This window comes from Hyperoodon ampullatus (assembly GCF_949752795.1).
Source record: "Hyperoodon ampullatus genome assembly, chromosome: 14".
NCBI classification, from domain to species: domain Eukaryota; kingdom Metazoa; phylum Chordata; class Mammalia; order Artiodactyla; family Ziphiidae; genus Hyperoodon; species Hyperoodon ampullatus.
Window position 1 is genome coordinate 66,081,020 of NC_136927.1, and position 10,873 is coordinate 66,091,892.

Here is a 10,873-nt window from a genome sequence, read left to right on the forward strand (position 1 = left end):
CCCATTACAAACCTTTGCCACCAGACCCAGCAGACTAAAAACTTACCTCTTCTGTCTTTGACTCCAGGCTAGGTATTTTCCCAACATTCTATGACAGAATGATCTGTCTGTCTCCAGCACTGCATGCCACCAGGGAGTCTATAAAATAGGCTTTATATCAGTGGTGCACATCCAAACTGGAGTGAGCTGGTTAGGCTTTACCACAGTTTTGCATATGGGAGAGAAACTGTTCAGAGAAGGGAGGGCTGATAAGAACAAGATCCACGGGAAAGTTAGTACTAAAGTTGTACGTCCATGTCAGGTATATGGCTGTCCCACCAGGTCCAGACAAAGTAATGTCTGTTGAAGTGTGTATCATCTTTGGGGTCCAGCCCCACTCAGCCTACTGAAACAGGATCTTGGGATTGGGCTGTGGGAGAAAACAACAGCTATGGTATTCTGAAAAAGTTTCCTAGGAGATGCCACTGTTCACCTAAGGTGGAGAACTACATCTGAATGTTGAGAGGTATGCAAAGGATGTTCTGACCTTATTGATATTCCTTAAGACTTCAAGTGTAAGATTAAGAGTGCGGATTAAAAAAAAAAAAAAAAAAAAGGGCGGATTTTCCTCTTTTTTTTTTGGCCTCGCCGCCCGGCTTGCAAGATCTTAGTTCCCTGACCAGGGATTGAACCTGGGGCCATGGCAGTGAAAGTGCGCGGGGCCCCAACCACTGGACCGCCAGGGAACTCCCCAGAGTGCAGATTTTGAAGTCAGACAGACCCAGGTAACAGTCGAGTGATTCTGAGTAAGTTTCTTTGCCTATAGAAACCCACCACGTAGGATGATGGGCCTTGCTACATAGCACAGTGCGCATGACACCACCTGGAGGGCTTACTGAAACGCTGATTATGGGCCCCACCCACAGAATTTCTGATTCAGTAGGTCTGGGATGGGGATCTCAGAATTTGAATCTCTAATCAAGTTCCCAGGTGATGCAGCTGCTGCTGGTCCAGAAACACACTGTGAGAACCACTAACCAAGTCCATAGCGAGGCCACGATAGATGAATACCCAGATCTTCTGATAGCCAATAAAGTACTCTCGCAACTTTACTCCCCCGAGGAGTCCTCAGCTGGTTCCAACATGCTATACAGCCTTAGAAAATCACTTCCCCTTTTTGGATCTCAGGGCTCACATTTGTCAAAAGAGGGTGCTAGGCATGAGGAGACACTAAGTTATTACAGAAAAGAGTTAACTCTGTGAACAAGGTCCTACGGGACTTGAAGGGTTAGGGGAGAAAACGAGCAAGGGCTAAATCCTGAGGGGCAACTTGTGGCTTCCGGGAAGCAAGGTTTGGGCTCGAAAGGACGCCCCGGGGAAGGTAGCGCCGCGTTCTGCCCCGAGGCTCGACGGGACAAGCTGTGGTGGATTGGACGACGCTCCTGTCCCAACCTCTGCTTTCGCCTCAGCCACCGTTCTTCAGTCTCCGCAGCACCTCCTCGCGCTCGTGTCGCCGTCCCTACCAAGATTGTCCCTTCCCTCTCACTCTACCGCGGGGCTGGCGGAAGCGTCCCGTCACTTCCCCGCGCGTAGAGCGCTTGCGCCGAAGCGACGGTTGCTCTTCCGCGTAGATGGCTGTGCGGCCACCGATTGGCTGCGTGGGCACGTCGGCGGGAGGACGCGCGGCGCTGCGTTGTTCCGCCCTCCGCGCTCCTGGTCTCGGCCGAGCTAGCAGAGCCAGGGTGTTTGGGTAAGTGGGGGCAGTCGCAGGCGCGCCGCCGAGCCGATCCGTTGAGCCTGTTGCTGCCCGCCGCCGCCGCCGCCGCCGCCGCCGCCACACCCCGTGCGCCGTGACCCGCGACCCGCGACCCCGACCTCTTTTAGATCGGCCCGCGCGCCCCAGGCTCGGCCCGGGCGGCGCGACGGGAGGATGAGCGGCGGGCGGCGGAAGGAGGAGCCGCTTCAGCCGCAGCTGGCTAACGGGGCCCTCAAAGTCTCCGTCTGGAGCAAGGTGTTGCGGAGCGACGCGGCCTGGGAGGACAAGGTGCGGTGGGGCCTGGCGAGGGCGCACGTTCGAGGAGCCGGCTGGGACTCGGGGACGAATAGACAGGCCCGAGCCTGCCCCTGCCCCCGTCCGGGCGCTGCCGAGTGTTCGTGGTGGTGGGGCGGGTGGCCCAAGGGTGTCGGGGCGAACTCGGAGGGCCCGGCTGTCGGGCTCCGGGCTCACTACGGAGTGGCCTAAGAGTGAAGTCGCCTGGGTCACGCGGGAAGCAGCAAGGAGGGGGCGGAGGTGTTGCCACCCCGCGGGCAGGTCGGGTGCCTGAACGGCGAGAGCGAGCTGAATTCGATTCGATCTCCGCCTTTTACTCCCAGTAGGATCTTGAGTAAGTGACTTACCTTGTCGAATTAACTACTTACCCCCGTGGTTAGCACGAACAGTAACGGTAACAGACTTCTACTGAGTACTTGCTGTGTGTTGTGCGCCCTCTGTGCGTCATCTCACTCAAGTCTCCGAACAACTCTGAAGTGGGGTACCGTGGTGCGGTAAAGCATTTAGCACATGGTGAGGCTCACTAAAGTTGAGCTGCCAGTGCTTTACTGCTGAATGAGAAAACAGAATAAGTGTGAGAGTTGAGAGGGGAGAATGAGACCACCTTTCAGGGGTGAGTGTGTGGTGTGTGTGTGTGTGGTGTGTGTGTATGTACACGCGAGGGAGTGGGGGAGAAACCACCAAATGTGTGTGAGGAATGGTTGGGGGGCTTCAAGATGTCCTTACTAGTCACACTCATTCAGAAGATCTGAGTGTAAGCACTTCCCCAACTCTGCTCCATTGCGTGGAAGGAACCATCACAAATAGCTTGATTCCAGTTGGCCTGAAAAGAATGTTAGATTTGCAGTCTTTCCCCCCCCCTTTTTTTTTGGACTGATGAAGTAGTTTTTCATCAGTTACTTTCATCAGAAGTAGTTTTTCCTAGAGTTCCTGTAAAGGGGGGGATGGGAGGTACTTCCTGAAGGTGCCCTTGTCCTGCCCATAGTGCTGCCCAGCTGTTGTAAAATCTTTCTGATTTGCTGTGTCATTTCTTTCCTTCCTTGTGTAAGGACTGGTTTCTGCAGTCCAGGGCAGGTCAGAAACCTGAGTCTTCCGTGTTCTTGTATGAAAATTAGATATGCTGGCACCTGCCTCCTGCACTTTTATTTCTAATCTCTTTTCTCTTTTGTGACTTACTCAAAATTCAGAGTTTGGGAAGGTGGTACTGAATTGGTTAACAGTCAGCCCTTCTGCCTGTGGATAGTCTGTTCATGTCTCTCCAGGTCAGATAACTGGCCAGTAGCTCAGTTACTATCACAGCAATTTCATTTTTGTAGCTTCTGAAAAAATAAAGTAAATGATTTTTCTAAAGATTTTTATGTAGAGCACAACGCCCTGGAAGCCATCACTTAACATAACTAAATGCATCATTTTTTAACCACATTTTAGTATAAGAAGATGTGGAGATTCAAGAACCATATACCATTGCTTTTGGGGAAAATTCCTCTGGAAGATGAGTTTAGCAGAAAGCTTTTCTGTTCCTCACCTATCACAAGAGGCTCTCTTGTGGCACCCACTCCAGATTATGCACACATTCTCTCTCTTTTCTACAGGATGAATTTTTAGATGTGATCTACTGGTTCCGACAGATCATTGCTGTGGTCCTAGGTGTCATTTGGGGAGTGTTACCATTGCGAGGTTTCTTGGGAATAGCAGGGTAAGTCTTGTGTTTTTTGTTTTGTTTTGGTTGGTTGGTTTTTTTTCCCTGTGTGTGTGTGTGTGTGTGTGTAATGACTAAATCAAAAAACTGGCCCCATGATGGCACTCCTGGGTCTGATACAGCACTCGTCAATTCCACAGGCTTGGGAGCAGCTTGGGTCAGGCATGTTACCTTTATGAAGATCCGGGTTAGTTTATTCATTCATGGGTCCATAGTGACCTCATGCAAGAGGTTGCCATATTGCCTGTTGGCAGCAGGCATCTAGTTCTGACATGACCTTTGTTGTCTGTGGAAGAGCTTCTAATACTTGAAGACCACTCCCTTGTGCACTGTGCTGGATGTCCTGAATCTTGGACTTGGCAGAAGTTGTTTTAGGTCCCTCCTTTTTTTTTTTGGCCACGTCTTGCAGCATGCGGGATCTTTAGTTCCCTGAACAGGGATGGAACCCGTGCCCCTTGCAGTGGAAGCACGGAGTCCTAACCACTGGACCGCCCGGGAAGTCCCAGGTGCCTACATTTTAAAGGCAGTGAAAAGTAGGAGATGAAGCCCTCAGTTTTTTATTGTGTGCCTGTGGCAGCAGTTGACACCAGCTCCCGGTCATGGCTCAGCTTGTTAACCAGTCACTGAGAGCAAGTCCGAATGCCCGCCAGGTTGACTTAATAGGATCTGTGGAAATTGTCTTTTTCTTTTTTTTTAAGATGTATTTATTTATTTTTGGCTGCATCGGGTCTTAGTTGCAGCACGCAGGATCTTCGTTGAGGCATGTGGGATCTTTTGTTGTGGCGCGCGGGCTCTTCGTTGTGGCGTGCGGGTTTTCTCTTCTCTAGTTGTGGCGCGCAGGCTCCAGAGCATGTGAGCTCTGTAGTTTGTGGCATGTGGGCTCTCGTGTTAAGGCGCACGAGCTTAGTAGTCGTGGTGTGCGGGCTTAGTTGCCCCATGGCACGTGGGATCTTAGTTCCCCAACCAGCGATTGAACCCAAATCCCCTGCATTATAAGGTGGATTCTTTACTACTGGACCACCAGGAAAGTCCCGGAATTGTCTTAGGATAGGAGTTGTGGGCAAGTTATAGTAGAAATGGACAGGCAGGCCTCTGGGAATACAAACTGTCATACTCACCCATGGAAAATCACATATATTGTTTTAACCGTGATCACATACATCTCTTATTCCTTACTCTGGGGTGAAAAGTGTGAAATCGTTTCAAACTCATTTGAGTTGCCTGTTTTTTCAGAAGATAACCCAAAGGAATGTACAGTCCCCTGTCCTAACTAAAGAGTTGTTGTTGTTGTATTTATGTATGTATGTATGTATGTATGTAAGTATGTATGGCTGCGTTGCGTCTTCGTTGTTGAGCGCAGGGTTAGTTGTGGCGAGAGGGGACTACTCTTCATTGCGGTGCGCGGGCTTCTCATTGCAGTGGCTTCTCTTGTTGTGGAGCACGGGCTCTAGGCACGCAGGCTTCAGTAGTTGTGATACACGGGCTCAGTAGTTGTGTCTCGAGGGCTCTAGAGTGCAGGCTCCGTAGTTGTGGCACATGGGGCTTAGTTGATCCGCGGCATGTGGGATCTTCCCAGACCAGGGCTCGAACCCGTGTCCCCTGCATTGGCAGGCAGATCCTTAACCATTGCACCACCAGAGAAGTCCCTAAAGAAGTTTTCGATTTATGATGCTGAGCTTCATTTGTCCAAGGAAACTGTAAGAGTTTATCCTCTGACTGACTTTGAGTGGACATTTGATGAGGACTCATTGAGGGTCATGAGACACAGGCAGGACCTGGCGTTCACAGAGGTCTTCTCAGGGTGGAAGTGGTATGTAGATACATTTTTAGAATGTTGGTCACCCAGTTTTAGCTTTCTATGAGAAAAAAAAAAAAAAAAGGCAGATATAAGGAAAATGCCAGAGAAGGCAGAAGGCAATCTAAAGGCAAAAGGTAGTCTCCTGTCTTCCCCAGATCACTTTTCTAGGAGAGGATGACACTGGCTCAAACCCCCAGCACCTATCTCGTCTTGTAGGAGTCCTACGGGATTTTTCCGAAGTCACCCAATCTGGAAATAATATAGCAAAGACTAGAGCTGGTCTAGTATCCTTCCCACTGTGGCAAATGAGTAAGGCTGCCCAAACAGATTTTTTTTTTTAAACTTTCTAGAGAGCTCTGGATTCAAGTTCCAGCTCTGCCACTTTCAAGCTACATAATTTGGAGCTCACTTTCTGAGACTCAGTTTCCTTATTATAATGGGGGCAATAAAGAAGTGCCTTCCTCATGAGATTGATGTGTGAATTAAATGAGATGATACAAGTAAATTGCTAAGTGTAGGGCTTAGTACATCATAGGTACTCCATAAGTGGTTCACTGCAATCATATGATTAGCTTTACAAAGAGTGATAAAATATGGCTGGCTATTGAGAAAGCAAGAAACAGGGTGTTTGCAGTGAATTCACCTTGGAGTGGCTTACCCATCATGCCACTTTCTCAGGACTGCCTGTTTTCTAGGGTTCAGTCCCACACTGTCCTGCCAGAGCCAGTTTCTCTCACTCCAAAGGAATCCCTTCCCTCCTTTGGTTGGCACCTTTTTCCCAGCTCTTGGAAAGTGCCCAAGGACATTGATTTTTCCACACACACCCCCTTTCCTCCATCTGTCTGACTCAGCTGCCTTGTGCTCAGTTGTGGTGACCGTCTCCTCCCCACTTCCCGCCTCCGCTGCCCTCTGTCTGGACCCCCACTTGACTTCTCTTCATTTCTGGTGTGGCCACCAGCTAGGGCCTATTAAGGTAAAGCCATTTCCTTGGGTCTCATTACTTAAAATTTGCCTGGGAACTGAGTGTGATGGTTCTGCTCTGTCTGCCGAGGTTTTACATTATTGGAGAGGGGTTCTATTCATCCCTTTCTGCCTGTCTCTCATAGAGCTTGGCACATGATTAAGAGGTGCTCAGTGGATGCTTGTTAAAATTTTTGAAAAGCTGAAATGAGTTCCCATTGACCCTTGGAAGCAGAGTCATATATTACCTTCCAGCCCTGAAGTCAGTATTTGTTAGAGTCTCATTATTTTGTTAAGGCTGGAGTTTTTAAGATAGAATTGTTAAAAATACATTTGAGAGTCAGTCTTTTTTTTTTTTTTGCTGCCCCATGCGGCATGCAGGATGTTAGTTTCCCCACCAGGGATCGAACCCCTGCCCACCTGCAGTGGAAGCCAGAGTCTTAACCACTGGACTGCCAGGGAAGTCCCCAGTATGTTCATTTCTTTGTCCACCCATTTGCTATGTCATTCTCTCCCATTTCCAATACAGAATTTATGCCCATCCTTAAAGCTCAGTGTGAGCCTTTCCAGTCCTTTTCCTGACCCCTCCCCCTTGTACACCAGACTTTTAAATGCCTTTGTGTCTGTGAATTCATTTTCTACTTAATGTGTACCCCTTGGAAGGCAGGGCCTCTGTCAGCCCTTTTCTCTCTCCCGTCATCCTTTATTTATCTCTTTCTCTTATATTTCCCTTTCTCATCTCACTAAGCAACCACCTCACAGCTGGAGACTGTCAGTGAGTCTCCATTCACTGTCCAGCCCTAGCTTATTAGCTGAGCCCCAGAGTGACACTGCTAAGTCCTGATAGTAGGCTCTGTCTAGAGCCACTAACTCAGCCTGTCCAAAATGGAACGCCTGTCAGGGGGAGGTGGCCAGATTGGCTGGGTCCCAAGACTTCTAGTAGACGATCAGGATATGGCCATGACATAGCCAAGCCAAGGACTGTATTTCGTGTGAAATCCAAGAAAAACCATCTGTCCTTCCTGGCTCCCTGCTTCTGTTACCGGACCCATGGTTCTCCCAGGTCCTTAGGCTTGAAGCCTTTGCGGATTCTTGCCTCCCCATTCAGCCATTTTCCTAGTCCCTGTCCTCAAACTTTATTTGTACTTACGTCCTGAAACAGGTCTAAACCAGCCTCCTAGCTCCTTTTCCTTCCACTCACGAGAAAGCCCATACTCTTGACTACTCACAAACTAGACTTCCTGGTGTATGTACACCCTACCTCCTTGTTACCTTGCTCAGACAGCCTCAGGGTCTGTTCCCTGCCCCGCCCCCCCAAATACCGATTTACACTCTTCGCCATCATACTGCCCTGCCCTACACCAGCCCACACTTAACTGCTAGGAGGAACCTGTTCTCTTTGCATTTTCTACTGCAGCCTTCAGAAGGCGTGTGGCCTAAGGCTTATAGTCCCCCATTGGATTAGGTGCCGTAACTGGAAAGATCATAAAGAGAGTTTTGATCACTTTATGAATATTACTTTTACATAGTGACAGTACCAAGAGATCAGTAGAGCAGAGTGATATGTTACTACTCACAAAATGTTATATACGCATACAGTAGAATATTACTTGGCCATAAAGGTATTCTGATTCCTGCATCAGTTAAATCATATGTGATAGGGGTCAAAGACCTTCCTGGAAGTGCTCACAAACCTCTGGTTTCAATTCCACTCTGACTGCTGTTTCTGGCCCCTAATAGGTGGCGAGCTGAGGGCAGGAACTGTTGTGTTCACCTCTGCATCAAGTGCAGTAGCAGACAGTGGACATTCAGAAATTGTCTCCCGTTGGGAATTTTGCAGAGGCTGCTTTACTGTGCCCTTGCTTGCTCAACTAGGCCATGAAGCAGCAGCTTAACATGTGTTTTCCCCATGCCCCCCCACCCCCACCCCCCGAGCTGGAGCTACCTGGAGGCCCATGTCAGGTACTGGACCTATTTGGGGTTGTTCAGCAAGCAGCCTTCTGTCATACTTCAAGGGGACTTGGAGAACTTATATGTGCTTTATTTTTATTTTATTTTCTGCTTTTGCTGGTCAGCTAAAAAGAGTTGCTCCTTTTTTAAGTCTCTAGCACAACCAAGTGGGCAGCTCCATTGAGGGCCTAGGCGTTTTTATGTATTATTTCATTTGCCCCCATAATAGAGTTAACTGTGCAACAGCAAGTGCCCTGATAGAGCTGGACCATGTTGGTGGGAGTTCTCGGTCTTCCAAGCTCACAGTTTATGTTTGGTGCTTGTCCTCCCTTGCTCCAGATTCTGCCTGATCAATGCAGGTGTCCTGTACCTCTACTTCAGCAACTACCTACAGATAGATGAGGAAGAGTATGGCGGCACGTGGGAGCTCACAAAGGAAGGGTTTATGACATCGTTTGCCTTGTTCATGGTATGTGTAGCTGATAATTTCACAGTAGGTTTTGTCATTTCCTGAGATGTCAGTTATTCAGGGGGAGCCCCTTGATTGAGTTACAATGTGTGATTTGGGTACCATTTTTCTAGACTCCAGAGGCTGGAGGGCATGTCCTTCCTTGAGTTAATGTCCCAAAAGATGTGGTGTGATACACTGTATAGTCTCCCTGTGGTGAGAGCTCATTGTCAGTTTCTACATCTAATTCTCAACTCTGGCTGCATATTGAAAACTGGAAAACATTTAAAAATATATTCATAACAGCCAAAAAATGCAAACAGCCGTCACCCGATGAATGGCTAGATAAAATGTTATATACCCATACAGTAGAATATTACTTGGCCATAAAGAGGAATGAAGAACTGGTACGTGCTACAAGGATGAACCCTGAAAACATTATGCTACGTGAAAGAATCCAGACACAGAAGACCACATGTTGTATGAGTCCATTTATGTGAAATGTCCAGAATAGGCAAATCCGTATGGATAAAAAGTAGATTAATGGTTGCCAGTGGCAGGGGTGGGAGGGGAAATGGGAAGTAACTGATAATGGGAGTAGATTTTGCCTTCAGGGTGATGCAAATGCTCCAAAATGTTTTCGCAACTCTGAATATACTAAAAAACCTCTGAATTGTATCCTTTAAAAGGGTAAACTTCATGAAATATGAATTATATCTCAAAGTTATTTTTTAAAAATTATAGAACCTAGCCCAAACAACGAAATGAGAATCTCTGGGAGGTGGCGCCCAGGCATCTCTCTGTAGGTTTTTAAAGAGCCCACAAGATTGCAAAGGCGAGTCAGGTTTGAGAACCTCTGCTTTATTTGATATGAAGCTGACAGGGTATGATGTAGTTTTGTTTTCACGTTTGTTGCTAATGCTAACACTTCCTAGCAGTACAGTTTGCTTTACCTGTATCATTTCCACACCTATAACTCGAAGCCCTCGCACTCTGGTCTCTGTTTGGCAGGGGGAGAGACTTGTCCAGGGTCCCTTTGGGAGCACAGGACGGTGGTCCTGGGCTCTATTAGAGACAGCTTGATTTCAGTGAAATTATGTAAGCCCCCAGGCAGCTTATGCACTGGATAGCCCCCGGGAAGTACACTGTGCGCACATTCTTAGGATGCTTTTGATTTGTGGAATGGGAGCCTGTGTTGGCCCTGTTGGTGAGGGAGCCCATGAACATTGCTTGTTTCCTCTCTAGGTCATTTGGATCATCTTTTACACTGCCATCCACTATGATTGACGGTGCACAGTCCCCACCTGCTCCCTGTCTGGTCCAAAGGACCCTCTTAGTTACACCACAGAAGCACGATTGTTGGGGGGCACCCCAGCCACGCGGAACCTGGAAGACCCGTGTTTCCTGGACCGAGAATCAGTGTGTGGGGCGTCAGTGTTTTCTGCAAGGGTTGTGACCTGAAACTTTTTAAAGAACCATCCACCTTTTGGGGAAGCATTTCTGAATTGTCCATCACCAACCGTTTCTTCTTGGATACCATCATGAAACACCTGTTTGCCGATTGGAGCTGTCCTTCAATTTGGTGCACCTCTGGATCCGGATGAAACATTAAATTGTCTTCCTTTTCCATCAGGTGTACGGTTTTTAAACTATATCAAACATTGGCATTTCAAGTCCCCTGAAAACAGTATGGCAGTACGTGCGTGGTCCATAGCACAGTACAAGCAGCATCTAATAACAGTTTTCGTTGTAGAATGTTTTCAGATACTTGAATAAATCAGATCTTTAATTGAGCCCCTGTTGGTGATACCTGATGAAGCCTTTCCCACCTCACCTCTAGCCTCAGAACCCAATAGGAGCAATAGAGGTGGTGCCCTCCCATCCCCTTCCCTCTTCCCCCTTCCCTTTTCCTCCTCTCCCTGCTCCCTTAACACCTCTATCCAGGCTTCTTTCCCTTAATGTGCAGCAGGGAAATCCAGGGCTGGAGTT

At 48.2% G+C, this 10,873-nt stretch overlaps 1 protein-coding gene across 2 annotated transcripts; it reads left to right on the forward strand.

Moving 5' to 3' along the window:
- Window positions 1-1,909: 1,909 nt before the first annotated feature.
- Window positions 1,910-10,677, forward strand: LOC307062737 (GEL complex subunit OPTI; the record flags this gene model as incomplete). Of its 2 annotated transcripts, none has more annotated exons than XM_079718573.1 (4): window positions 1,910-2,023; window positions 3,622-3,725; window positions 8,776-8,933; window positions 10,130-10,677. In XM_079718573.1, 4 exons carry the CDS (start codon window positions 1,910-1,912, stop codon window positions 10,165-10,167), a joined length of 414 nt encoding a protein of 137 aa, XP_079574699.1. In that variant the 3' UTR covers window positions 10,168-10,677. The 2 variants fall into 2 exon arrangements, with proteins under 2 accessions (XP_079574699.1, XP_079574700.1); XM_079718574.1 differs by having other exon boundaries at window positions 8,776-8,905.
- Window positions 10,678-10,873: the final 196 nt, after the last annotated feature.